General features: G+C 48.8%; 11 protein-coding genes across 11 annotated transcripts; 4 read left to right on the top strand and 7 right to left on the bottom strand.

Annotated features, from left to right (window-relative positions):
- Positions 1 to 68: 68 nt before the first annotated feature.
- On the top strand, positions 69 to 755 carry N7520_011485 (uncharacterized protein; the record flags this gene model as incomplete). Its single annotated transcript, XM_057145418.1, has 1 exon — positions 69 to 755. One exon carries the CDS (start codon positions 69 to 71, stop codon positions 753 to 755), a length of 687 nt encoding a protein of 228 aa, XP_056991172.1.
- An 847-nt stretch (positions 756 to 1,602) lies between these two features.
- On the bottom strand, positions 1,603 to 2,982 carry N7520_011484 (uncharacterized protein; the record flags this gene model as incomplete). Its single annotated transcript, XM_057145417.1, has 2 exons — positions 1,603 to 2,388; positions 2,449 to 2,982. The coding sequence occupies 2 exons, from the start codon at positions 2,980 to 2,982 to the stop codon at positions 1,603 to 1,605; spliced, it is 1,320 nt and encodes a 439-aa protein (XP_056991171.1).
- A 469-nt stretch (positions 2,983 to 3,451) lies between these two features.
- On the top strand, positions 3,452 to 4,240 carry N7520_011483 (syntaxin family protein; the record flags this gene model as incomplete). The annotated part of the gene is made up of 1 exon (XM_057145416.1): positions 3,452 to 4,240. The coding sequence occupies one exon, from the start codon at positions 3,452 to 3,454 to the stop codon at positions 4,238 to 4,240; it is 789 nt and encodes a 262-aa protein (XP_056991170.1).
- Positions 4,241 to 4,481: 241 nt separating this feature from the next.
- On the bottom strand, positions 4,482 to 4,918 carry N7520_011482 (uncharacterized protein; the record flags this gene model as incomplete). The annotated part of the gene is made up of 3 exons (XM_057145415.1): positions 4,482 to 4,580; positions 4,633 to 4,745; positions 4,795 to 4,918. 3 exons carry the CDS (start codon positions 4,916 to 4,918, stop codon positions 4,482 to 4,484), a joined length of 336 nt encoding a protein of 111 aa, XP_056991169.1.
- Positions 4,919 to 7,305: 2,387 nt separating this feature from the next.
- On the bottom strand, positions 7,306 to 8,013 carry N7520_011481 (DUF4452 domain-containing protein; the record flags this gene model as incomplete). The annotated part of the gene is made up of 2 exons (XM_057145414.1): positions 7,306 to 7,608; positions 7,741 to 8,013. 2 exons carry the CDS (start codon positions 8,011 to 8,013, stop codon positions 7,306 to 7,308), a joined length of 576 nt encoding a protein of 191 aa, XP_056991168.1.
- Positions 8,014 to 10,294: 2,281 nt separating this feature from the next.
- On the bottom strand, positions 10,295 to 11,309 carry ssn8 (cyclin-dependent protein serine/threonine kinase regulator SSN8; the record flags this gene model as incomplete). Its single annotated transcript, XM_057145413.1, has 3 exons — positions 10,295 to 10,830; positions 10,890 to 11,099; positions 11,150 to 11,309. The coding sequence occupies 3 exons, from the start codon at positions 11,307 to 11,309 to the stop codon at positions 10,295 to 10,297; spliced, it is 906 nt and encodes a 301-aa protein (XP_056991167.1).
- Positions 11,310 to 11,687: 378 nt separating this feature from the next.
- Positions 11,688 to 13,868, top strand: N7520_011479 (calcium-binding mitochondrial carrier protein; the record flags this gene model as incomplete). The annotated part of the gene is made up of 8 exons (XM_057145412.1): positions 11,688 to 11,817; positions 11,872 to 11,952; positions 12,036 to 12,243; positions 12,325 to 12,944; positions 12,996 to 13,057; positions 13,108 to 13,211; positions 13,262 to 13,294; positions 13,349 to 13,868. 8 exons carry the CDS (start codon positions 11,688 to 11,690, stop codon positions 13,866 to 13,868), a joined length of 1,758 nt encoding a protein of 585 aa, XP_056991166.1.
- A 670-nt stretch (positions 13,869 to 14,538) lies between these two features.
- On the bottom strand, positions 14,539 to 19,520 carry ubaA (E1 ubiquitin-activating protein ubaA; the record flags this gene model as incomplete). The annotated part of the gene is made up of 9 exons (XM_057145411.1): positions 14,539 to 15,114; positions 15,171 to 15,349; positions 15,409 to 15,495; positions 15,556 to 15,724; positions 16,216 to 16,330; positions 16,388 to 19,166; positions 19,230 to 19,315; positions 19,369 to 19,457; positions 19,515 to 19,520. The coding sequence occupies 9 exons, from the start codon at positions 19,518 to 19,520 to the stop codon at positions 14,539 to 14,541; spliced, it is 4,086 nt and encodes a 1,361-aa protein (XP_056991165.1).
- A 733-nt stretch (positions 19,521 to 20,253) lies between these two features.
- Positions 20,254 to 22,575, top strand: N7520_011477 (uncharacterized protein; the record flags this gene model as incomplete). Its single annotated transcript, XM_057145410.1, has 1 exon — positions 20,254 to 22,575. The coding sequence occupies one exon, from the start codon at positions 20,254 to 20,256 to the stop codon at positions 22,573 to 22,575; it is 2,322 nt and encodes a 773-aa protein (XP_056991164.1).
- A 795-nt stretch (positions 22,576 to 23,370) lies between these two features.
- Positions 23,371 to 25,329, bottom strand: N7520_011476 (uncharacterized protein; the record flags this gene model as incomplete). Its single annotated transcript, XM_057145409.1, has 4 exons — positions 23,371 to 24,016; positions 24,075 to 24,142; positions 24,195 to 24,853; positions 24,945 to 25,329. The coding sequence occupies 4 exons, from the start codon at positions 25,327 to 25,329 to the stop codon at positions 23,371 to 23,373; spliced, it is 1,758 nt and encodes a 585-aa protein (XP_056991163.1).
- A 628-nt stretch (positions 25,330 to 25,957) lies between these two features.
- Positions 25,958 to 27,305, bottom strand: N7520_011475 (uncharacterized protein; the record flags this gene model as incomplete). Its single annotated transcript, XM_057145408.1, has 2 exons — positions 25,958 to 26,841; positions 26,912 to 27,305. The coding sequence occupies 2 exons, from the start codon at positions 27,303 to 27,305 to the stop codon at positions 25,958 to 25,960; spliced, it is 1,278 nt and encodes a 425-aa protein (XP_056991162.1).
- Positions 27,306 to 27,583: the final 278 nt, after the last annotated feature.

The following is a 27,583-nucleotide window of genomic DNA, read 5'->3' as shown; positions in this document are numbered from 1 at the left end:
TCCACGAAGCCTCTCCAAGCGCCTCTGGGATCACCTCTGACTATCAATCCCATCACACAACTTCCCCAATGCTCACTGACACCCTAAAAGACCGCTCCTGGCTCCGTGCCCGAGGCGCAAGGGTATCACGATGGCTCGAAAACCCCAACGAACCAAATTGCCCAATCCCCCGGTACACACTGACCCCCGACGAAATCGAACAAAAAGCCACAAACTTCGATCGATTCCCAAACGTCGACATTCTACTCGCCGGACACACCCTCCTCCTACCACCAGAATGGCCAGCTTCCCAAACAAGAGGAAGCTACACATACTACTCAATGCGATTCAGCCGAGATTCGTGGAGCGGGTTCACCTCAGCAGGTATCTTGATAATTCAAGCCATGCGCCGAGCCCAGCCTGTCACTCCCCATCCCTCTGAGGTCGGGCTGAGTCTTTACGCTAAAGAACAGGGCCTTAATGGGTTGAGGTACGTTTTTGCCACTACTGTAATCAATTGGCAGACTTCGCACTTTGTGACGGTGGACTTACATTCGGTTTGGCCGGGGGAGGCGCGGACTTGGGAATTTGGTTCGAAGGAGTATGAGGAGCTTCTGGGGACTCGGATCGGATGTACGGTGGCTTACCTTGTGTTGGGTGGGTTTGAGAGAGGGTCGCGACGCATTGCGCGTATTGTTACTTATTGTGAGGACGTTGGTGCATGTGGTGATTTAAATATCCGTTTTGATATTGAGCCGAATGATAACCTTACATAAGAGATGTCTGGACCGCGGGGGTAATGTATTCGATGTTGAGCTGTTAGGAAGGAGATACATACGATGTTCAAAATTTCAACTTGAGTGAATACCTCGAAAGTGCTAGCTATGGATGTATTTGTCTTAGTGGGGTGAAATATGTATATATTTTGGAAGGTTAAGATACAATTTGAACATTTCAATGAACAGTTTTAATTTACGAAACACCCTTGGACTCCTACTAGGTCAAAATTGATAGATCAGACCGATTAGAACTCAGTTACAGAATTCCACTCAAGTGTTCCCGAGTCAGCTCAAATACTGGATGGGGAACATTTGAGTTGAAGCAATGTAAATGCTAATGGGATAAGTCTAGGTTTATAGAGCACTATTTTGATCACCTTTCAACAAGCCCAGCCGGGCTAGCTCAATCGGTAGAGCGTGAGACTCTTAATCTCAAGGTTGCGGGTTCGACCCCCGCGTTCGGTTCTTCTTTTTGCTCTTGTTCCCTAAACACGGGATCCTTTTTGCTCATTTAATTTCCCCAATAGCACTGCTCTTGTATGCAAATTTGGTATTTCGTACTTTCTTTATATTCCAATTTTGCATATCTTCAGGAGGAAATTTGGCAATTAATCAATTCGAAGACAAGTTAGACAAGACCATGGAGTGACATACCCAAGTCAAGTGCTATCAGTATCATCTATACTATTATAAGATAAGATAAATAAAACCACTCAGATCCGACCCAGCCCGATCATCAGTCATGAACCCAGATATACCGAAAGACGCATCAATCCCGAGACTCCCTTTCCGACCGCTATTGGAGAAAAAAATGCAACGCTTATAAAACTATTCATGAGAATCCTCACAGTTTGGTTCCCTCGCGCCCAGTGTCGCTGGGTCGTCTAGGTCGGAGTGGACCTACAGAGGGACCAGCAACATTGCCAGGACCAGGTGCGGACGCTAGCTGAGACCGAGCTTCGTTCCCGGTGCTCGCATTGGGACGCGCGCCCCCTGCCCTTGTACCGTTGTGGAGCCGTGGGTTCATAAGCCACTGGACCTGCATGCGAATACTATTCACGGCGGCGTTTGTATGTGCCATATCCTCCTTAATCCGAAGACACTCGTTCATAATGGTCATGCTGGCTCGGGCATCAAGGTCCGTAAGGGCATGGGACATCTGGCTGACTTCCTCCCGCAGAGATTCATGGAGAGAAAGAAGATATGTGGTGGCGTTAGACGAGAAGACATTGGAAGACCGGTCGGGCAATTCCTCTGCGTCGTTGGCGGACCTTGTGCTATTACCATCACCAAGGCGTGAGGAGTCAACCAAGGTTGCTCGAATATTAGCCATGCCGTCCTCGAAAATCTCGTTCCTTTGTTGGAGGTGTCGCATCGTCAGCTCAAGAGAATTCAATCGAATATTTTGTGCCTCGAAGTATGGACCTATCGCGACAAGTGGGCATTGCTGCTCATGCGTTGTAATTTCTGCTCGCCGAATATTGACCGGACATCCATATTTCGATGCAGCGCAAGGGCTAACAACCTCGGCGCATGTCTCGATATGATGTTTAAGTGCACTTTGTAGAACAGTACTTCCACAGTCGACACAAAGTTTTTCAAGGCTAGGGCATAGCTCCTTGTCGTGTTCCTACACCTCAAGTTAGTACCATAATCCTCGAACCCGACAATTCTTTTGTTTTAAACGAACCTCGTAGTCTTGCTCCATAACATCTTCTTCGCATCTCAAGCACCGATAGTAGCTATGTCTGCACCGATTTTCCGCCTGCAGATCCCTTCTCCGTGTCTTCTTATCGCACGATGCATCCGGGCATGGCATCAACCGATAACCACAGTATTTGTCCACATGCGCTTGGATGTGGCCCCTTGGAATGAGTTCCTGACAGCCCTCTGCGACAAGTGGACAGCGCACTTGAATTTCATCGCACATGTTGATCAACAGGCGGGGTACACTCGTCGAGACGTGGCTGGTGGGGGTTCGGCATGAGGGACACGGGAACTCGTCTGACTCGGCCGAGCGGAAGGTGGTGATGGCCGATCGCAGACATTTCTCGCAGAAAACGTGATCGCATTGTAGGCGGACCGGCTGGACGAAAGGGCAGTGGCAGATTGGGCACATCAGGTGGGAGTCGTAGTTGGTAACAAAATCAAGGGCGCGCAGGTCAACTTGGTCCTTGGTGTCACAGTCGGCTTCAAGAGCCAAAAAATCCTGGATATCCATCATAGTTCGTGAATTCGTCTACAAAGGCCTAGGGTAGAGTGATGCTTGTTCTGCAGGGCAGTGCGGAGGCGGGTCTAAATGCAGGATGGCTTCGGATCTAGATACCGAGGTCGAATAGGGGACCCAAGGGATTCCATGAGATGACACCAGGTAAGGAAATCAAGCGATAGGAAATGTTTAATGAGTAGCGGCCGAGAAACATTACCCTTCTAAGGGAATGTCAGAGAAGAATGAATGGAATTATTGCGGGGAGAGCAAGGAAGGGCGAAAGGCGGAAGGCGGCTGAGCGCAGACCCGTGAACTCGGCATTGGTGCCTTCACCTTTCCCCCAACTCATAACAACATCCTTCCATCTCACGATTTCTCCCGATACTGATCGGCTGGTCTCCAGCGGTCTCCACAACTGATTTCATCCCGGCTTATATCCTACTTCCGTAGCGGAACCCAGTCGTCCCGTCTAGACTCCTGAATCATGACGAATCCATCCCAGCTCTTCCTTCTCGCCGACCACATCAAACTCTCCCTTCTAGAGCGACAACGCGCGATTTCATTAGATCTTGAACCAAACGCCCAAGATGGCGAGATCTCTCGTTCCCTCGAGTCCCTCCAAGAAGGCATCCATGCCGTTGAAGCCGAGCAGGCCCGGCTAGCAGACTCGCACGACAGCACCGGCGCCGCAGCGCTAAAGGACCAACTGGTTCCCCTCCATGCGCAATACCGTGACCTCGCTTCACAATTTTATGGCGAATCGACGCAGGCGTCGAATTCCGCAACCCCCGATCTTAAACAACCCGTCCCCCAACACCCGCCGTCCAAATCCGTGCGGTTCATGGATAACTCCGCCGCGGCAGCAGCGATCCAGGAAGAAATCGACAATGAGGAGGATCGAGATCGACAGAATCTCTTCCGGCCATATCGTGATGCGCCCTCACCTCCAGGCATCGACCAGTCGGGTATGGACAATGAACAGATCTACTTGCATCATGACCGAATCATGCGAGAACAAGACGATCAGCTTGATCGATTGGGGGAGTCGATTGGACGACAGCACCAGTTGAGTATCGAGATTGGCGATGAACTCGATGGTCATGTCGCACTGCTAGATGGGATGGATGGCGATGTTGAACGCCATCAGGGTCGATTGAATACCGCGCGCCGGCGGCTGGACCGGTTCCGGCGCAAGGCGGGTGAGAATTGGAGTATGATGACCATCATCGGATTGATAATCGTCCTGGTTATCTTGATTGTCATATTGAAATAGGTCTCGATTTCTTTGCTTTCGTTTCTTTCTGCTACCAGCGGGCGTCTTGGGTTTGATAGGATCACTCTGGAGTCTAGGATTATCCATGTTAAACCGATTGTTTTCCTTTCTGTCCTAAATCTACTAACAAAGCGTACCCTTATTATCTGAAAGAAAGCGTTCGTAGGCTCAATGCAATATCGATTTGTCTTAGATGCTCCTAGACGCCACTATTCAAACCAAGTTCAATTCTACTCCCCGATCAAGGTGACTTTCCCGCCGCTTTGCCCTTTTTTAGTTGTTCCTGCATCTGTAGGAAATCCTTGCTTTCAGTGTCGAGAAGACCTTTATCCGCCTTGACCTATATGAAAAGTAAGTACCATCCACAAGACAGAGTCAGACGGGTCTCATACATCAGCCTCACTGGCACTCGCCAGCACTTCCGTCCACTTTCCCAGGCCATCCTTGACCTTTTTCAGATGAGCATGCTTTTCAGATTCATAGTGGTCCGCAAGGTTGTCACGGTCTGGTCACTGGTTAGCTTGCGGCCTGGACTAGAAGAGAGGATTGTTGACTTTTATCGGTTTCTTTCAGGCTTCTCTGCACTGCTGTGGTGTGGAATGCCGAGGTTGCCGGGATAGCGTAGCTAGATTGCACGAGACGGCTGGAGCTCATACGGAGCGAAGTAAGGAAAGACATGTCGGCGATGTGTTTGCGTATGGTGGTAATCGAAAAGGTATTGGGGATGGAGGTATGGTGAAAGAAAAGAATAAAGAAGAAGCTCTTGCGTCATTATACGAGACAAGATAGCACTGATTGATCGCCAATAACTTTCCTTTGATTCGATCCTTGGATGGCCCTGCTGGAAGTATCGCATATGACGTCAGTGATGCTGCAATAGAGCTGCATGATTGGCATTCGGCGGAGAAGGCCGGGAAATATCTATCTGATTGAGAATGAAAATATTCAAAATTGCTCTCAAATTCATCACCGCAATCATGTTTAGGAGTTGTCTTTTCTATAACAGAAACAGAAAGATGAGAGTATGAGGGAATTGAACAATGTATTCAAGTGTTGAACTACATGAAGACACATTTGAGAACAACGAAAGGATCAGATTCTCATGGAATGTTTACGAATACACTTCACAGCACGTTCTCTTCAAAATGGACTCGAAAAGGTTATACTCTTGACACGATGATTCAAGATTGGGCTCGTCAGAAACACGAGCTAAAATGCGGAGTGATGTGGAGCTCTGACTTACGGAATTCCAAAGCGAAAGTTGGAGTCGTTCTAGGCGTGATCATTGATCCTCACAGGAATATCAAAATCGAACATGGAAGATGGATCAATTGGTTCAGCGGGCTGTCCTGTGCAGAAACAGAAGGTTCGGCGAGATCGCCTGCAGATGCGCAATGTAGGACTGACTGACTGCTACTAATTGGTATCGGATCCGGAATCTCGAGACCTCTTTTTTGAGACAAGGGAAAGAGGGATGGTTTCATCATTTCCAATAAGAAACTATTTAGAGGATCTGGCAGGGATTATTGCGGGTCAAAAGTTATGGTGGCGTGGCGGATATCATTTCTACACGGATGATATGATGCTCCGAGAAATCAATGTCCATTCGCCACTTCATCGGAATGTTCGAGACCAAATTTGTCTCGGCGTTTGAAAGATTTGTCGTCATAGGAATATCAGTTCCTCGATGACAATATTTTGAATGTAATCATTCCATTTTCGAATCTAGGGATGACATCATGTTATATGAAGAACATGACGTAGAATCCCCTTGCTCAAGGGAGTATGAAGGATTCATTCAAAGTCCAAAGGTCTAATGTGATATGCCAGGGTAACAAAGGGCCCGGAAGGATGTAGGATTACCAAGAATGTATTAGGAAGATGAGTCACATCGATTTGTCCAAGAATGATCTCGACATTTGGAATATGAACAAAAGAGATTGGAAATGACAGTGTGCAAGAATCCATAGATAAAGAGATCATACAGCGTTATTGGATAACTCCCCGGGAGTTGGAGTTGAACGCGTGAAAACAGAAGGGAAATAGAAAAAACCAAAAAGCCATTTTCAACGCATATGGTCTATAACTCGCCCAGCCTGCGAGAGACCCCCAGGATATCGATCTCAAATGAAAAACAACTCCGCATCCCATGGTTTCGCTCGCAACCAAACCCAACCAGCCACACCGGTGGCAAGGAAGCAAGTATCGCATATCAACCATCCCCAAACCGATATACAGGAACCAATATAAAAAAGAGATGTGCAAACCAGTAACAAAACAATCAAAAACAATCAAAAACAAACCCAGGTATTTCAACAGTGCCCAAGCAATGCAGACGTGTATCGTTTCCGCCTCTAGATCCTTGAAAAAATGTGATATCCATCCCGCCCAAGAGAATAAAAACCCCAGTGAAAAAAACAAATCCAAGAAGCAAGAAGTCGTCGAATAAGTCACAGCGTAGGTGAGTCGGGCCCAAAAACATGCGTTGCAAGTGACCCTTCTCCCTGATAGAAAGAAAAATCTCAACTCCTGTCCCCAGGGACATGCGAACATAAAAGCAAGTCACCAGACATTCTATACATCATCGGTGGCCCAACCGAAAAGACAGAGGCCAAAGAAAGTAGTCCCTCCCGAGAGACGTGATCGATGGAGAGAAAAAAAAAAAAAGATGCAAGGAATCGAAATCACAGGCGCCGTCGCTCGCAACAAGCTGAAAGCATCACAACGGATCTATGATGCAAGGCGAAAGGGTCGTAAATCGGCGGGTGGTCCAGGAAAAAAAGCCTGGTATGTACAAAGCCAGATTTTGTCGGATTTTTTGAATTTTTTTTTTGAAGCAGAAGCAGGATTTTTTGGTTTCGCCGTTGGTATTTTTTTCCGATGTGGGTCGTGTCGAATGCAAAATAGTCGTATCAGACAGCAATGCAATGAAAGAGGATAAAAGTAATTAAGACCTGCGATTAGGGGGGGACCCGATGATGGTGATAGACGCAAGTGACGTGCAATAGAACATGCCGCTAGGGCAGGGGGCGCAAGCGCCGCGTATTTTCAGGCAAATTGTCTCCTCACCATCGACGCGGAGCAGCCTGCATCATCGCCATGGACGACGGTGGGCTGGCCAAGGACATTCCGGTGTTGGGGTTGATAATGGGAATAACCTTACGGGTCCGGTTGGCGGGTTGCTGCTGGTAGTTCAGTTGATTAGGATTGGTAACTCCGTGAACATAGGAGTTGGCGGATGCGGGAGAGAGGGAGATGGCGGGAGTGACCTGCTGCACAGGCTGGATCTGGTGCTGCAGTGGCGAGGTATCAGGAGAGCCACTAGACAGGGAAGAGCGGTCGGAACCAGCGGAGTGGATGGAGTGCAGCTGGAACGAATGTTAGTAAGGGTTCCTGGGGGTGATTCCATGCTGGCTTCATCCTTGGCCGTACAAGGGGTGGGAGGGACGGAAGACCGGGAAGGATGGCTTCTTAGGGGGCTCCAATCATAGCTAACGTACATCTTCATCAGTCAAGAGATTGGGACAGAACTCCAGGTCATCATCGAGATCAAAAGACCGACCGGCCTCGAAACGAGCCCGGAAGGCAGTGACGGCGGGAGCTTCGGCCAACTCTCGCATGCTTTTGACACCTCGGAACTGACGCTGGGCATTCTGGGCAGCCATCTTAGGAGCCCGACGAGACCGGCCGTGGTGGTTATTTGAAGGCATGTGAGCACCGTGGTGTGCGTGGTGTTGTTGTTGCTGGTGGTGGGTGTACATGAAGGCAGACATCGCGACGGTAATTGACTAGGGTAATCCTGCCCGAGTATAAATTCAATGGTATATAGTAAGAAAGAAAATGAAAAAAAGAAAATTGTAAGTTTTGTTTGGGGGGAAGGGAAATGAAAGAATTGACTTGGTTTTGGGGGAAGGTGTGTGGGAAGGGGAAGAAGAAAAAAGAGGGGTGTTAAGGGTGAGGTATGGTCATGGTATGGTCATCCTAGAATGGTTCCAGTGGCATGTTGTTGTTTTGTTACTGGTAATTGGTGAAAGATTGGTATTTTTTTATTACACCACCTTGTTGGTGGACAGACGGCGCTAGCGAGGGTCACGCACCACTTTGAAGGTGGCGAGGAACGAGATGGAAACCAATCAGATATGATCAGCATAACTCTATTGTCTCCACCTTACTCAAAACGTGACGTCGACGACCAATGACACTATACCGGTTATAGTAATGGAGTGACGAGATCTACTGTGGTTACTTACTCCTCTATGTGTTAAACTCCACTCGGTAACTTTCTGGAATTTATCGTAGGGCTTTTGATGGTATGCTCCATATCTCCACCACACCATTCTTAACGGCTAGCCTCTCCTTATTTTTATCCTTTTTGTCTTCCTATGCTTTGCAATGCTTTGTATATGACAGTATGTGGAAGTTGGGGAACTAATAGTAGTTAGTAACTACGGGTATCCGTAAATGTCCGTGCTATCCGTTCGATTTCTTTCTGCACAGCCATTTACCAGGCACAAAGTCGGCTGTGGCGCGGATCGGCGATCGACAATTTTGGGGGACATTCCCCAATCCTTTTGAGACTGCGCCTTGACCACAGAAGTTTCCCAACCCTTAGTTCAAGTTAGCTGCAGGTGCTTTTTCGTTCATTGGTAAACCCGAGATCTGACCTACTCCATCGCCTCCCCCGATCTCCCGAAACGGATAAGCCCACGTCTGCGGGATCCGGACTAGGAATAGCAAACTAAAAAAGAAAAGCCAAATAAATTCACTTAAAAAATTGGAATCTATTTCCCCGTAAGCGCTACTAGGACAGTTTGGGTAGCATCGTCACTCTTTCTCCGTATATAGTACTTCTACGACCCAACCGACTCCGGTCGGACACTTGTCACTGCATGGTTCCACACGTTAGCGCCGAATGGGCTTTGTTCTTTGAGTTTCATGTTTGGGGGAAACATTGAAGCGTCTACTGCAACAAATCTACTCCGTACCCGGTGCTCTCAGATGTTTCCGTGCCGAAACTACCCCTCACCGCTTCTTTGGGTCCATGAACTATGAATTAGCCACGAGATACGATATACCCACGGGCGCAATGGCTAGACCGTTTAACGAAGCTTGAAGCTGACAGGCCGAAGCCCATGCGTGCATGACACCTCCAGCCCCTGGATTCGATCTCACTGTACCTTCCAGCCACGCAAGGGACTACAATCGGTCTGGTTGGCCCGGCCGGTTTTCCAAGGTGTTTGCTTAACGCCCATTGTTTTACCTTGAATTTTAATGGTAATGCGGGGCGTTACAAGGACCAAGGTTATGGAAAATGGTAAATGGCAAACCCGGTAACTCTGAGATGTAGCAAATGTACTCCATAAATGTTCCATCGATTTGGCTTCGGACGAAGTCGAGTCCTACATGTTACTCCGTTTGCCGTGTAACCTGGCCGACCGCGGCGACGCCGATGCGCTTGACTGCCACTGAAACCTGGAGTTTAACCATCTTGTATTCCGAGTGCTCAAATTAGAACTTTCAAGCACGATAATTTGAGAACCTATGGAGCTACTTCTGTTCCTACTGCGTAAGGGCCGGACTAAGGTGTTCCGTGGTCCCTCAACAAAGCGCAGTAGATTGGAAAGACACACAGCCTCAAACCAACTATATAGATATGACATGCAGGATATTCATAGCCTATTCAGATAGAAACCTTGCAATATTAGTCACTTATTCATTTCCGTTCATATTGCCTGTCTGCTACTCAAAGCCACCATTCGATTTGCACATATTCCATCTACATATCCTCGACTCAATTCTAATGCTGAAGATCGACTCTGAAGTTATAGTACAGCCTTCAGGATTCGCCAGCAAACTTTAGATAAAGTGGCATACATTCAAATTTTATTTGGGACCTTGGAAGTGATTAAAATGGCATTTTCGGAGAATGTTGATACGATTTGAACTTTCATTGGATGCAATGAACCGCTAACAAGCAAAATACATCAATGCCATATACCGAGGCAACCATGGATATAACCGAAATAGTACATAGGAACAGAAATGCCCATCCCATTATTTGTCCAGGTTTTGGGTCTTGACCATCCGACCAATCAACTCCTTACAATGTTTTTCACTGTATTGTTCCCACACCTCATATAACGAGAGTAACTCCTGCGTAGATTCGATCACTGCCTTGATATCGACCTCGCTTTCAGCAAGCCAGAGCACCAGATTTTGAATGCGAGGAGGCCCAGCCTTATCCGATAGGGACGCAAGCATGTTCATCCCACTTCCATCCCGCATGGCACCGGCCAAAGCCGACTGTGCAGACCCACCAAAGTTACCGGAGTGGGCGGGCTTGAAGACAACCGAAACAATGATAGCCATGATGGCGATGACGTGTGGTGGATGTAGAAGGGGGAGATCGGTTAGATAGTGATCGTTGATCACGGACCAGGCTAGTGCAACCTCATCAGAGCTGAGAGGTAGTTCGTCCTGCAGCTCTGTTAAGGTTCGGTAGGGATGGTGTACGATGAGCTGCGAACTCATCTCGGAGATTAATGCAAATTCGCATTCTCCTAGCTTAGCAACATCAGGAGTAATAAATTCTGCGCAAGTATTAGCATGGGATTCTACCTTAACGGGAGGATGGGTCGATATATCGTACCTGGCCAGAGCCCGCGCGCTTCCCCAACCACAAAACGGATATGTTGGGGGCACTCTTCCATCTTACAGGCCAGATAGAAGGCTGTGGTGAGCACAAGATATGGGTTGGTGTGGCGGATCTCATTCTTTGTATAGAACCGCTTGAGATAGACTTGAGCTGTTGCAATGGCTTGTTGTCGAGTGGACATGCGTTTTCCCAGCTTGATGAGCTCTAGGAGTTGGTCAGCAGCTAGGATCAAAGTAAAAATTTCATGATCTTACGTTGATTGAAATAGATATTCAACAGGCGCTGATCCGGCAGCGGGAACTGTGAATGGGCGACCTTATCTTGTTCACGTAGTTTCTCCCGAATATCGGCGAGTTTCTCTCTTGAGAAGAGCCAATGACGACGCTGAGTCGAGGCCCAGTAGTTGGCAGCCATGATGTAACATGGGAATTTATATATTCAATTGATCCAATCATTCAATCACTCAGTCATGTTGTTATATAGGGGCTCCGTCACTCCGTTAGATTAGAAGTTCATTGATAAGGCCCGAGGTGAAGCTGGCCCAATCGGGTTTAGGGCCCAGCCCTGGTCCCGTGCCCGGTGATGGCGTCAAGCGTTGAACTTCGGAGCAATGATCGGGCCCCGATTAATCAGTTACCTCTCAACCCCACTCCAACCTTGAACTTCGAGGTTTTCACGTTTGATCTCTAAAGGGCGTTCCGATCACTATCAGCCCACCTCAACCTTGACAACCTACCTCAGAATATGCTCCCTTGAATGATGCCGGGTGCTCGATAACAATTTCCCTCCGAAATGGCACCCGGCGAGTCGAAAGATGAACGCGACGAACGAGTTGCTCGCCTATGGGAGTCGTTGGACACGCGCAAAGAGGGTCACATCGATCTAAACGGCTTGAAAAAAGGCCTAAAGAAGATCGACCACCGTGAGTTGTGATTCCGTTTCGTGCCGAAAATATTTCGACTGACGCGGTCCCTAGCGTTGAAAAATGCAGATGGGATGCTTTGCAGTATCCTGCACGAAGTCGACACCAACGGCGATGGTCGTATAGACTATGACGGTACGAATTATCCTTGCCAGCTCCCTGGTTCGCGCTGGGCGCTTACGCGCTGTATATTTGGACCCTCCTAATCCTTGTTCCAGAGTTCCAAATTTTCATCAATCAAACCGAGTCGGGCCTATGGCAGATGTTCCAGGGAATCGATCACAACCAGAATGGCGAAATTGACAAAACGGAGTTGCGTAATGCCTTTGCGAAATCGGGCGTGACAGTATCGAGCGCAAATCTGGACGAATTTTTCGCCGAGGTGGACAAAAACAATGACGGGGTGATCTCTTATGCAGAATGGAGGTTCGAAAACACACCTTGACTACATTCACTACCCGCACCAAGTTAAAATGTACTAACATGTATATTTTTTTTTTGCTCCAGGGACTTCCTCCTTTTCTTACCATTACATTCCCCTTCCGACCTCCGCGCCGTCCTGTCATACTACACAGCTACGGGCAATCTAAACCCGGAAGGAGATGTCCATATCAATGACCTACCAGGTTTAGGTACAGAACTCTCGTTTCTTAACACTTATCTCCCATCCGCCAAGGCACTTTTGTACAATTTCCTCTCCCTGCCTATCCTGGCTTCCCTCCTTTCATCAGCCAACGCGCAAACCAGCCCAGTCGCAGAAATGTCTCCGATTCTCGGGACAGACTTGGCTTCGTTAGACGCTGACTTCGAGCTGGAGTGGTTGCCAATCCCCAAGACCACCGCCATGATGATGTCGTTCCGCTATTATGAACGGAAGTTGACCGAGAATACCCCTCAACTAGGCTACTTCGTTGCGGGCGGTATCGCTGGTGTTGTGTCCAGGACGGCCACTGCGCCTCTCGACCGTCTCAAAGTCTATCTCATTGCCAAGACTGGCGTGAAAAAACACGCCGTTCGTGCCGTGAAAGAAGGCGCACCCCTGGTCGCCGCGGGAAATGCCTCGAAAACCCTGGTTGTCGCGCTGAAGGAACTCTGGAGAGCCGGTGGAATTCGCAGCATGTTTGCAGGTTAGTTGATCTTTCGCCACATTTTTCAATGCCGGCTCTAACCTTTCATAGGAAATGGATTGAACGTCATCAAGGTCATGCCAGAGTCTGCGATCAAGTTTGGAGCTTACGAGGTAAATTGTCTTGCTACTGAAAGGAGAAATACAAAGCTGATGTGATATAGTCCGCCAAACGCGCATTCGCCGGATTTGAAGGCCATGATGATCCCAAGCGACTCAGGCCGACTTCCCAGTTTTTGTCCGGTGGTATCGGTGGAATGGTTGCTCAGTATGCTTTGCTTTGTAATACCTAAAGATCATTTTCTAACCGTTCTACAGATGCTTTGTTTACCCGCTTGATACATTGAAATTGTGAGTGTCCTTTCGTGAAGCCGATGATTAAATTGCCCCTAACAGCTTCAATAGCCGCATGCAATGTTCCACCGTTGAAGGTGGCTTAAGAGGAAATAAGCTTATCGCCGCAACTGCCAAAAAAGTGTGGAACGCCAACGGATTATTTGGCTTCTTCCGCGGTCTTCCTCTCGGTCTGATCGGAATGTTTCCCTATGCCGCAATCGACCTGACCACATTCGAATACCTCAAGCGAGCTCTTCTCGCCCGACAAGCACGCCTGAACAACTGCCACGAAGATGATGTTCCTCTCAACAACTTTGTCACTGGCGCTATCGGTGCTCTTAGTGGAGGCTTAAGTGCTTCGGTTGTCTATCCATTGAACGTTCTTCGTACTCGATTACAAGCGCAAGGCACTGTCCTACATCCTGCTACTTACAACGGCATCGGCGACGTTTTCCGCAGAACCATCGAAACTGAGGGTCCCCGCGGTCTCTACAAGGGACTCACACCCAACCTCCTCAAAGTCGCCCCGGCAGTTTCGATCAGCTACGTGGTCTATGAGAATTCGAAGAGAATGCTCTGCTTGAAATGAGCAGCCACCCTGTACCACCACTGCTACAACCCTACACCTACCTAGCTCTTCTAATCCTCCTCATTTCCATCTTCCACCTTCCTCACCCCAAATGTCTTCGACCCGTCGCTTTTGCTTCTGTTCTATAGTCTCTGATTTAGAGCTATTTGATCCAAGATACCCCCAAAGGTCAACATCGAGCGTGGCACAGCTCTGTGACCACGCTCCCGTACATGCCATTTGATTTTGCTTCTCATTTATTCTAGCTTGTCTGAACATTTGCATTGCTTTCGGCCTCACTTTATGTTCTCTGAACATGTCACCTCTGTCACCAGAGGTTCTTTGCTACAGCTAAAGTGGGCAAGCCCATTCACAAACCATAAGCATGGCAAGGCGTCGAGGCATGTGGATTCATTGCAATACCACGGGGTTAGTTTTCTTTCATTCCTTCTGTTCTCTTGTGTCAATATTGCCAATCAAATTTCACCTTACAGTTATCTCACTTGCTTTGGTCAAACTAAAGGTCAATTAGAGGTCAAATATAATACATCCTATATATCGAATTCAGTACATGAAATATATTTACTGTGCCCAGAAGTATTAGTTGACGAAAGCTACAACATTCAATTTCGAATTCGAAATAAACAAGATCCGAATGAGTAAACATTATCTGAGACCATCAAAAACTGAATCAAGCGCCCTTCACAGCATTGACCTCCTGATCCTTGGGCAAAATATCCGGCAACGGCCCAACAGGCGTAATAGCAAACTGATTAATCTGCTTATGAGACTTCGTATAATGTTTCTTAATATGTTCGAAATTCGTTGTATCTCGGAACGCCGGTAGATCCCAGTACAAACCTCTCACCCAGCGATGAATAGCGGGGTATCCAGACCGAATATCCCGAATATTACACTTAAAGTGCTGCACATACACAGGGTCAAACCGGATAATAGTGGTGAAAAGCCGAATATCAGCCTCGGTGACGGTGTCTCCGAAGAAGAAAGGCGAGACGGATGCCTGCGTGGTGAGGTGGGCTTCGATCTTATCCAAGGAGCTGAAGAGAGTCGTGACTGCTTTCTCATAAGCTTCTTGGGTGGTTGCGAAGCCGGATTTGTAAACGCCGTTGTTGACGTCGTTGTAGATCCATTCGTTGCTTGAGTCGATCTGTTGACGGAGGTTCTTTGGGAAGAGATCTACTTTTTTGTAGACCTTTGGGATGATGTCGTCGAATTCATAGTAGAGCATGCGGATAATTTCGGCGCTCTGGTTGGTGGGTTAGTATGCATGAGGATATGGGTTGTGGCGGTGGTTTGATTTACCTCGTTGCTGACGATTTGCTTGGTCTTTTTGTCGAATAGGACAGGGACTGTGAATCGACCTGCGTACTCCGGGTCATTGGAGAAGTAAACCTCACGGATATGGGTAAAATCCGGGTGCAATGGGTCGGGGATGGTGTTTTCACCCGGAACATCCTCGTCCGGAGTGGCAAAGCGCCATCCTATTATGGAAGTTAGTATGAATGTAATAGGATAGAGCAAAGGTTTAGGGGTGGCTTACCCTTCTCACCCATGTGCCAGTGCACGGACGAAAAGGAAATGGTATCCTCCAGACCCTTCAGCTTACGGGTAATCAACGTCCGGTGAGCTTCAAATAATTAAATTAGCATGAGAGTAAATTTCACTTGAAACTTTTATGATAGCTTACCCCAAGGACAGGCATAGGAGACATAGAGATGGTATCGGCCTTTCTCTGGCGGGAACTGAGCACCGGCCTCGCGTGAGATGAAGTTGCGGAAGGCGGATTGCTGTCGCTTGAACTCGCCCGATTTGTCGGAAGGATTCACCCAATCGGTTATTTTAGCAGAGTTTCCAGTCTGTAGGTAGTGTTAGAATGAGGAATAATGTGAAATAATAGAAATTGCAGGGATAAAGGTTCTCATACAGCCATAGTTCGTGATGCTGCGGAGAAGCACGGATGAGAAGCTGCAATGTACCCCACTCGGACAATTGAAGGTCGCGATAATTGTTGCAACGCTGGTGAGCGAGGAAACTTTAAGAGCATTAGCAGAAACAGGGAACTTTATAGCACACACTAAACCTGAGGAGAATAAGAGGGAGAAAATAGAAGATGCGGGGATGACGTGTATTGGTCTAGATGCTTACTCAGCACTTATCGGTCAGCTTTACAAAGCATCAACTCATCGGAAAATAATCAATCACGAAATCATTGTTAAACAAATTTAGCAAAGCAAAAATTTGGAAATACATGGAAATCTAGGGCTCATTGACAAAATCGTTAACTCTACTCCTGTTTCGTCATAGCTGACATTTTAGGGTCCTACCCCGTTTAATTCGCCCGCTTGACCATGACGTAAGGAATCTCTACATCCTCCTCGGTCTGGTCCTCAGCAGTCACTTCAAAGATGATATTCTTCTGGTGTTCCGGAATGGCCTTCTTGCTAACATGCTCAACCAGCTTGCTCATTCTGTGTAATGTTAGTAGTGTTAAGATGAGTAGGTAAAAATTGAAAACTTACGGTAGAGGAAGGCGGTCCTTCACCTTGGATGGAGGATAGAAGCTGGCATACAACAAGCTCACACCCGAGCTGACCATGGTAATATCCAAGCCCTTCTCCTCAAAGAAGGCCAGGAAATCCTTGAGGGGAACATCTTCGAGCTCAAAGCGGTCCCATAGTCGGTCAATAGTGACCTCGCCTTGCTTGCCTTGGTACTTGCCCTTGGGGCTAGGCATAGGCTCGCTGAATCCGAAGAATGGAAGAGCAAGGTTGATGAAGCCGTTCTTGTACTGTTCAGGATCATCCTTGCCGTCAACCACCTTGAACAATTCCAAGGCTACAAGACCAGTAACCAGAGCGGTAGCAGTGGCAATGGCAGGAATAATCTTCCCAGCAATGAACTTGGTCTTGTGTCGGTCCGCTTGGGGGATATCGTAGTTGTCAGCACGCAGGTTACTTGCGGCGGTGATGAAGTCAATGTGATGGTTGGTATCATCGTCCTTCTCGAACTCGACAGGCTGGAGGCGGAAACCAGCGAGAGACTTGGGCGACGGGAGGATGTCCACAAGACGCTGGATCTCTTCACTATCATCGCTTCCAGCCGGCTGGGCGTTTGGATCGGGTTCTTTATCATCGGCCTGGATCTTCACGCTAGAGCTTGGCACGAACTCAGGGATGATCATATCATCCACAATTTTGCTGTAGTAGGCCTTGTCTGCGCCGGGATTCTTGATTCCATAGTTAAAAGCGTGCAGGTTTGCGCCAGCAATCACAAATCCGAGGTGAGTGGGGTTGGCGCTGTCGAATTTCAGAGGAGTAGGGGCACGTTTGGGGCCGGACCAGAAAGGCTGACCGGAGGAGGTATTGGAATCGCGGGGGAAGTTGTAGAGCAGCTGCTGGATGGCATTGTTATACTGCGCCTCAAATTGTTGGCGGGCCCAGACGATACAGTCATCGAAGGTGAGCGGCTTTTCGGTCACCAAGAAGTCACGCAGATGTTGCAATGTCTGCTTCTCTTGGCCTGCCTGCTTGAGGGTTTGATCAATGTAATCGGGTTGCGAGAGATACATGTTGACAGACTCAGGAGGACCGACGAAGTAGGTCTGGAAGAGGTCCCGAGCCCAGGCAATTGTGTGTTCAATGCGGTTCGGGAAACTCTTCAAGGTACACATGGGGAAAGACTTCTCAGGGGGATCCTGAGAACTGGAGTAGGACTCAGTGATGAACGGCAGGATAACCTGGACGTTACCCTTCGTACCAAGGGTACCACTCTCAAGAAGCGGCTTGCGGAAGAAGACGCAGCGTCGGTCCACATATGTTCTGGCGTCAACGTTGTCCAAAGCGTTGGTCACGCCATCCAGTCGGCTCCAGAACTCTTCGTCAAATATGTCCTCGGTGTCTGGACCAACACGGTCACGTAAAGTCACGATCTTACCATTCAAGTCAGGGTTCATGGCCTGCACAGCAGCAGAGGCACAGTCACTCTTCAGGCGACCGACATCCTTGGGCCGGAAGAGGAACTGTCGGTTGAGGTTACTCTTCTCGATCTGGTCCATATCGGTAACGTAGATCTTGCCCTTGGGACCCGTACCCAGACCAATCATAGCCCAGTTCTTCAGGGTTTCACAGCCAATGGCTCCAGCACCTACCAAAAACTGGGTAACATTGGAGAGCTTTTCCTGATACTCCTTACCGAAGACAGCAATTTGGCCATCGTAACGAGTTCCAAGAGGCTTGCAGCTCTCCTCGGACCGAGTGGTTGAGGTCGGCAAAGACTCCAGGGAGTCGAAGTACATCCACTGGTGTACAGGGCTAAACTTTCCAGAGACAGCCTTGAGGACTTCCTGCGCGGCAATACCTCCAAAGAAGGCAGCCAATGGGTTCAGATCACCACGAGCCTGGTAACTCAGTTCCTTGATCACCTTCTCGTCTAATTCAACCTCCCCCTCACCGGCCGCAGCGATCTCACCAGCAAGTTTGAGAATCTCCTGAGCATCACTGTCATTGTGCGGGCGAGGCATTAGGCCATCATGGGTCTCCGCGAATTTGTGCAGTGCCTGAATACCAACATGGAGTTGCGCGGGTCGGTCGAACTTGGCGAAATCAGAGATGAGGAAATCGGGCTTCTTAATCTGCTCCGACAAAGGCTGGAAATCGATGAATTTGGGCATCTTGACCTGGGTATAGATACCCCCACCCTTGTAGGAGCCAAGACCCGATGTATCACCAATACTGAAGGTGTAAGGTCCCTTTACCGTGATTTTGCGGGGTGCGCTGTTATTCAGTTCGTCCATACCCTTGACCTCGGTGAAAGTTACAAAATCGCCATCTTCAAGTCCGTGCCGAGTCTCATCCAGAGCAGACACGAGACCATCCTCGTCGATATCGGCAACAATTCCATTTGCCGGTTCCTCGCCAGTAGGATCGCCGACTGTGAAGTTCTTTCCGAAGTCGTTGAAGATGTAGCCAAAAAGACCAAAGGTATCCGCGACTGTCACATAGATCCCATTCTTATGGCAAAAGTCTGCAACAACAAGCTGCTCCTTCAAGGGCATAAGCGTCAGTACAACTGCTTGATAGCGCTTCAATTGCTCCAAATCATCCACAAGTCTGTTGCCCTCGTGGATTGTAACCGGGACGTAAGAGTTGAGCTCCGCAACTCGGGGAGCGGTGACCTCAGCACGGGGCTTGCCAACATCTTCCGGCTGCAAAAAGAACTGTGAAGACAGATCGGAGATGGCGACGGGGGCGGGGTCGTGGAGGGTGAGGGACTTGACACCGGCCAGGGCAATGTTTTTGGCTAAGAGGTTCATTAAACGTCAGACAGGTCGTAAAACTGCTATTTTATACTTTTTGTACTAACCGATTTCCACACCAAGACCTCTGAGACCGACAACAAGTACGTTCGACGAACCCATGCGCTTCATGGCCTCATGGCCAAGCACGTAACTGAAAGCGAGTTAAACCAAAGTTTCGATCCACAAAAAGCATGCAAAACTCACAGTTGCCGACTGTACAGAGACTCATCGATTTCACCCTGCTTAATCAACTCGACGGTCTCTTGTGGGTTGTCCACCTGCATCGTGACGTCCTGTAGCTCGAGTTAGTGGCAATGCGGTATTTCCCGAACATCCCAGGCCCAACATACCGACATATTTTTCTTCTGGGGCCGAGCGGCGATGTCGTCTTCGGACGCTCTGCGCTTTCCCGGCTTAGCCGCTTCACGAACAGCAAGATCGGAAGGAATGATGGGAAATAGAAGGTGAAAGTCTTGCCCCACGAGCAAGACCTTCAATAGTGCGGAGTAGAAAGAAAAAAAAGTAACTTCGTACCAGGTACCTTAATCAAACCGGATCAGAAGGAGAATTCCGGTAGCAGGAGGGAGTGATAACTGTACAACAAAGTAGATGAGAAGTTTAGAGGTAAGGAGAAGGAAGGAACGAAAGGAAAGCGGGACCATCGACGTAAGAGGGAGCTACCGGGGCTGACTAATGACCACCCCGCGTCCAGAACGCGATTAGATGATGTGCCGTGATTTGGTGATTTACTTTATTTAGTGATTCCTCCTTACTCTGTTTCATCCTCCAACCTCCAAAATTAATTGGCTGGAACTGAAGGTGGGAGGGAAATCGAGACAGAAACCATGAGATTATTTTGGTGTCACTGAGGGACCTTGGATTCTTTGACGCGTCCTGACAAAAAGCCCAACTTTTCCATACCCAATTCATGTGTCGGTTGGAGCTTCTTGGGCGTGGTTTACTTTATAGGCAGCGCCACAACTCTGATCAGGACAGTCAGTACTCTAGGTGAGTGTGACCTAAGAACAAACCCGAATCACCCTGGATTAAAATTATTGCTAAACACTAAGCCAGGCACCCTGAGCCAGCATGCTACACGAGATCCTCCTCTCCCTCTCTGGCCAGCCCTCCCCCCTCTTCGCTATTGGGAAAGAGACGAGCTCTCAAGATGATTTTCCCCTTCTCTCTCCTCCAGAAAAAGCCCTTATCGGATCGATTGCCCACCTAAGTCAACTCCATGCTCATCTCCGTGAGCACACGGCTCAAATATCCTCCTCCCATGTTTCCGTAATCTGCCGCTCGGTATCCACGACCATCGTCACCGTTCATTTGGGTGAATTTCAGAAGAAAATCCTGGAAGTGGAAAGGGCGATTCTTGCCGAGGACAGCTTATACGTCGGCGGTTACGGAATTGTCCCTCTATCGACCATTGTGGGAGAGTTTGCGCCGTGGACTCGACGTCTAGAATGGCTACAGGAAGTGGTCCAATTCATTCACCCCGACACTGAAGACCCTAGGCGTCGTCATGGGTGTACGGGCGCAGGACTTATCGACTATCTGCGAGCGGAACTCCAAACAGGATACACGGACATTAAGGATATGGGGGTACAACTGGTGACTGTCGCCGAAACAGCATGGATGAAACAGCTCTCCATGTGGCTATTGTATGGGAACCTTCCCATATATGGTAAAAACGACTTTTTCATCCAAGAAGCCTTTGACAGCGAGGAGGACGACATCCAATTTAGCATGTATACAGATTTACTCCCGAAATTCGTTGCGGAACAGACGGCAGGGTCCATCCTGTTTATTGGAAAGTCACTGAACCACGTCCGTTCCAAGCGCAAGACATCTGTTGGAATCTCGACTGCACCGGTCACCCTGTATCAGGAGCATATTGAGCACCTAGCGGGGCTCAAATCACCCATATCATCATCGAAGCTGACCACGGCTGTTGATTGGATCCGTCTTTCACTATCCCAGTCCACCTTGTCAAGATTGCTTCCGCTCCCCAAAATTTTGGAAATGCTTACTTTACTGCACGATTTTCTGCTATTAGGGCGGGGTGAATTTGCTGTAGCCCTGGTAGCGCATGCAGATAATCGCATCGACGAAACTCGACGACGGGGGGCCGGAGCTCGAGGTCCCATGCTTGATGGCCTTATGATGAAAGAAGGAGATGTGATGACATCTTTAGCACATGCCTGGGTTGAGCTCTTCTCATTGCAAAAAGAGGAAGACCCAGCCGACGAGGAATTAGAGTTGGCTCGCGAGCTGCTTCGGCTATCCATCAGCGACCGAAAAAATACACGTGCGATGACCCCATCACATGTTTCGAACACAATGTCCAAAATCTCGACGGTCTCTTTTGAGGATTTGTTGTTCCCGACACCGACATGTCTGACCGCGCAAGTTCGCGCCCCTCTTGATCTATTCCTTTCCAGCTCTGATATCGCAATCTACTCGAAGATACACTCCTATTTACTAGGCATTCGAAGAGCACAAATACGACTTGGGGATTTATGGAAGCGGACTTCCTTGCGAAGAAATCACCCAACCCCGTGGGGTCCCCCACGTAGTAATAAACCGTACGGCCAGCAGCGGCTCCAGGCGAGCCGCGAGAGGGACAAAGCTCGCACCAGACGGATGCGGTCCATTTGGGCTACTGCCAGTGCCTGTCTGTTTGTTCTCTCGGAGATGGGCAGTTTTTTCCAAGGAGAAGTTGTCCACGAGTCCTGGCAGCATCTCCGTGAGTGGATTCAGGGACGCCCATCCACCAGCACCTCAGTTTCTGGATCTCGACCGGGAACGGCTTCCTCCGCAAAGACTCGGCCATCCCGAGTGGCTTCACCTGATCGCACGTCCAGCCGGCCGACATCCCAAGATGGGCCGACTCTCGGGCGAACCGACCCTGAAGCATTGACTATGGCCCACCGCCGCCATCTGTCCATGATCATCCAGTCTTTATTCCTGACTGATGTCCCCTTCACCAGTGCCCTACGGGCGTTGCTCACCAGCGTCGACCGATTTGTGGCTCTTGTGATCCGCCTTGAGACCATCCAGCGAAATATGGATCTAGAGACCGACGAGGGCGTAGTGGATGCCCTGGTTGACTATGCTCATGAAGAGGGTAAAGTATGGCACACGTTACGAACAACCCGCGGCGATGTGGAGACCGGCATCAAAAGGCTCGTTGCAAGCCTCCGTGATATCGACGATCATCGGTCTGGTGAGGGGCTCAGTTTCACCGCGAACCCAACAACCCGGGCGGATCTAGGCCCAGGCCCGGTGGGTCATTATGTGCCACGCCAACCAGCTGGTGTTGACCGACTCCTGATGAAGCTGGACTTTGGGAGTCTACGCAGTGACGGCGCACAGGCTATTGCACCTGGAATGACGGGTCTGGAGTAGCGTGATATTTATTTTGAGTGGAGTCATTGCGGAGTTTCAAAGGATCCCTTTTTATGTTTACACCGTGTCTTTTTTCCGATTTCAAACCTCTATTCTTACTTTCTAGGGGGTTACTGCACCCACACTTGCTCTCTTAGACGCATACTATTATGAATATACCAGAAAGAATACCCCGCTTCAGCGTTTCTCTAGGAAACCTATGAAGACCAGACCAAGTAAACAAAATTGAAATCCAAAACATTGAAACCTGACATCTGGCATCGTGATTATCGTAATGCATCTGAAGCAAGAATCCCATACAGCTGTAATGGACACACTATCAATAGTCACACCACTCCAACTTAGGGGCATTCAACAACAGGCCAAATCCAACAGCTGAACCCAGGCCGATCTTCAGTCTTCATGGAGATTGAGGCTCCAATGATGGAAGAAGGGGAAATGCAGTTGTACAGGCACTGTTTACCGAAATCCGCAAGACCGAGAGTGAGGACCTTCAACTTGTAGTCTGTAGATCTCTTTACTTCAGGGACCCGCTCAAGTGGGTCGCAGCTTAAATGAGGTTGATGATACTACCTTTCGGAAGCTTTGATCATGCCCTCCCATTCCACCTAAATGACAATCGGGATCAAGACCAGGACGCAAAAGAGAGAGAAAAATGCTCGAAACCTCAAGCTTTAGCATGTACATATTGCGTACTTACTACTTAAATGATCACAAAATAAACGCTAAATCAATTCATCATGCCAATGATAACCCGAAATACATGAAATTAAATCCCATCCAAATGAACCCCGGTTAAATCATGTACACAAATCTTTGGTCCCCAGTATCACATTCCAAATCTCCTCTCCGCCCACCACCGATAAGTTCATCTCGCTCCTCACCATTCCCAGACCCACCATTTACCTCTTGGGTGGAATCGAACAAAGCCCCATTCGTAGAACGCCTATTAGCCTTCTGCAAGAGCACCCTCAGAGCAAACGCAAGAATGGCGACCAGCACCATGAAAGCAGAACAAACTGCCATACCACGCACATACCATGGCCCATCCGCTTCTGGATATAACCTCGTCCCCAGAAGAGGGCCACACTGACCAATGATATTCAAGATGGCAATGCTTGTCCCTTTTCCTTCTTTCTCGACACGGTTGTCCATCGACCAGGTGATGATCAGTGTGATTGCGGAGAAGAATCCTGATATGGCGGGATAGACGCAGATGTAGCGGATAAAGGTGTGTAAAGGAGGAGGAAGGTCGGCGTGGAAATGACCTGCTGCTGCGATTGCGGCGTATGAGAGGGAGGATATTAGTGCGTGCGCTATTAGATATGGGCTGCGGGTGCGGGTGCGGTCTGAGGCCCAAGCTGTGAGGAGGACGACGAGAAAGGCTATCAGGTAGGGTGGGGCCGAGAGGGCTTGTGCGGAGAGGGAGGAGAAGCCCATGCTGTGTTTGGGGTCAGATTTCAGAACACAAAATGCTTTGTTCTTCATTGGACACATACTCTTTGATGATGGTAGGGAGAAACACTGGCATAGAGCTAAAAGCGACATTGCAGCTGAAGAACATGAACTGTAGTTTGTGTCAGAATAAGAATGTGTAACAGTCATGGATGAATACTCACAGCTGCCATGTAAGCTTTGGGGTCAGAAGCTGTCTTCAAAATCTCCCGCCAGTTGAAACCCTGTTCTTGAGATTGCTGGTAGTCTGACTTGGTAGTTTCTTCCAGCCGTCGTCGAGCCACGGCCCGTTGTCTGCGCGTAAGGAATCGAGCTTTACCCGGGGAATCAGGGATAAGAACCCAAGCAAAGACGGCAACGACAACACTTGGGAACCCTTCTACCAAAAAAAGTGTGCGCCACGGAGAGATCGGTCCGTCACCACTGAGCTTGACGATCATCCAGGCGAGACTGCTAGCGAAAGTGGTTGCTAGCGGTGCGGCTGAAATAAACAGTCCATTTCTGAACGCCAGCTCGTGACGCCGGTAAAACAGCGATAGATAAAATGGAACACCGGGACCGAATGCTGCCTCTGTGATGCCGAGCAAAAGACGGAGGATGACTAGGCCTTCGAACGAAGTTGCAAGACATTGGAACGAAGCTACCAGTCCCCATCCACACACACATATAGAGATATAAATATGCGGCGGGATAACGCGGTACATTAGTGTCATCCATTCAAACAGGATATATGTAATGTAGAATGCCGTCAGGAGCCATTCATACTGTGAAGAGGAAAGCTGTAGATCCTCTTGTAGCCCGGCTATCTTAGCGTTCCCGATATCTGTAAATATTATCAGCAAAGGAGTTCACGCATGAAAGTCATAGCTACGCGCAACAGCGCCAAGCTCAACCGCAGATATCAACAAACGTACTGGACCGATCCAAGAAAGCCAAAAGATACAAAAGAGCAAGAAAGGGCACAAGTCTCTTGTCAAAGATCCTCACCACCTCCCTTTCCTCCTCCAATGTATATTTTGGTCTCCGTGCTCGCACTCTCTTCCCCTCCAATCTATCCCCATTAAACCCATCTCCGTCTTCACCGTCCGAAACAGGTCCCCCAACAGCCCCCTCCGTACCCCCAAAATCAGTCTGGACCCGCAACGGTCCCACAGGAGATTGTTTCGGTCTGCTATTGGAGTCAGAGTATCTATCGTCCTCTGAACCATTAGAAACAGGTGTGTATCGCGGATTCGTCGACGCGCCGGAGTCGGAAGATGTGTTCCCCGCAGCAGCAGACGGGGGAAGATGGAACGCCATGTCGGCCACAACGGGGATGGGATTTCGTTGGAGCTCGCTAGAGGCTTTAACCTGACTTTTTCTCCATGCAAGACAGGCTCTGGATCGCTCAAATACCACGGGAGGGTTCACTAGGAGCTTGAAATGATGGGTTAGCAGGACCTTGATGATTAGGTAAGGGGGTACACGTGGGTAGCCTTTGGGGGTCCGGGTCCGTGCCTCGGGCTAAAGTTTTACCTCCCGAAGTATATAACATTGAAGCAAAATTTAATTTACAGGAAAAGAAAGGAAGTTTGGGGAGATTCGCTTTTTTTGTATTTTGTTCATATCTTGTTTTTTTTGTGCTTTTGTGCTTCTGGTTTGATTCTCTTTTTTTGGTGATTGTTTTGCTTTTGCTTGTTTTTTGGTCTTTTGTGTTGTGACAAGAACCGAGTTGATCTCGACTTATGATTCGCGTCCATGAAACATAACTTGTACATCATGCCGTTAAGATAAGAATTTGAAGATAATGCAGAAATCTGAATGTTGTAGATAACTTTTGATCATGCAAATCATGCTCATAGCTCATAGCGAGCCACTGTCCGGGTGAGCATGCCCATCCTGTCGCTGGGCGAGAAAGGCGACGGTGGGGGGAGGAAATGCTTGTTCGTTAATGACGAGAGGCGTCATATGAGCCCCCCATGTCACGTCGCTTGCGCGGTGAGTCGCGAGAATCGCGGTAGCGCTCTTCCATGGGCAGCATTGCACCACCGCTGCTTCTCCAGACAGGGTTCTCGTCCTCGTCTTCGTACGCCTCGCGCTCGCGGTAGGAGCGTCGCTCACGTTCAATGCGCTCACGACGATCGCTTTCACGACGATCGCTTTCACGACGATCACTGTGGTGATACTCTTCGTCGCGAGATTCACGAGAGTCATGGAGACCATCTTCCTCGTAGGTGTGGCGTTCGTAGTTTTCACGATACCCATAATTAGCTTTAGGGCTGTCTTCTCGCTGCTTTCCACGTGACTGACGAGCAGACTCGCGGAGGGCACGGGGTGCAGCCGGACGGAGTCTGTCCTTTGCAGTTCGCTGACGGGATGTGGAGCCGCGGCCTCCCTGGGCATTGAAACTAGGCTTGGAGACGGTAGGAGGGTCGAAGCGGCGCACGTGGCCCTTGGAAAGGTGTCGATCATGAATCACACTGGTTGTGTAAACGTTTTGAATCTCCTCAAGAAGATTCGAATCAACGTAGCCATCATAATGTTGAGCGAAGCTGATGATATTCTCAGTGGTGTCGCGCAGGAAGCGAACATTGCGGGACTTGTCAGTGTCTTTAGTTGAGATGCCAGTTTTGTTGCCATCCGAAAGATAATAGTTAACCAGGGCCTGGCGGTAAACTTTGAGTTGTTTGCCCAGGGAAGACTTAGGGTCCACTGTATGGCCGGAATCAAGAGACATTTCTTCCATAGACTCACTTGCTTCGTTCATGGGGGGATCTGCGTAAAGTGAGGACGACATCACTTCACGGAGGTCCGAGGGAGAATGTTTCATAGCTGAGAATGAATCATATTAGGATTTCTAATTTGAGATAAGAAATAAGATGCAAGTAACTAGAGTACTCACAATCATCCCAAGCCTTGCCGGCAGCTACGCAAGCGAGCACAAGCTTCTTTTTAGCGGCAAAGTTTGGAGCCATTTTCATTCCAGGGACGTAGTCCTTCCAAAAGAGGTGGAACAAGTCTTTGTTGTCAAGCGAAGGGTCGTCTTGGTAGAGCTCACAGAAGATGGTATCATTGACGTTGTCGCTGTCAGCTCGGATATTCTCACAGATCGCAGCCTGGCGCTGGATGATGTTGAGGAGAGTTCGTTCACTTTCAGGATTATTGAAGAAAGCTCGAATCCGCCTGATTCCATCGAGGTTTTCACTGGGCTCCACCACTTCATAATCTTCTTCTTCACCATAGGTGAAAAGAACAGGTTCTGACTCCTCGGTTTTCTTCGAGCTGGAGGCTGACATTTCTGATTGTGCTGGTACAAATCGGATCGGAAGACTTGGGAATGAAACGATAACGGGGGAGACTTTCTTTTACGCGTATGCGAGCACGAAGATTCGGGTTTCGAGACTTTGTGGGAAAAGGAAAAGATAAAAAGGATTGGAAAAGGTATGGGAGGGTATGTGTTGAAGATGTTTGAGGACGCGATGCGAGGGTAGAACATTCAGATTGTACTAGACTTGAATGTTGAGAGTCATAACTAGCGAAACAGTACACCAGCCTAAGCAAGATGGTCCCTGGA

This window comes from Penicillium odoratum (assembly GCF_028828045.1).
Source record: "Penicillium odoratum strain IBT 22623 chromosome Unknown utg000008l_segment0_segment0, whole genome shotgun sequence".
Classification (NCBI taxonomy): domain Eukaryota; kingdom Fungi; phylum Ascomycota; class Eurotiomycetes; order Eurotiales; family Aspergillaceae; genus Penicillium; species Penicillium odoratum.
Note: the sequence above shows the minus strand (reverse complement) of the source record. Positions and strands in the feature narration are given on the sequence as shown.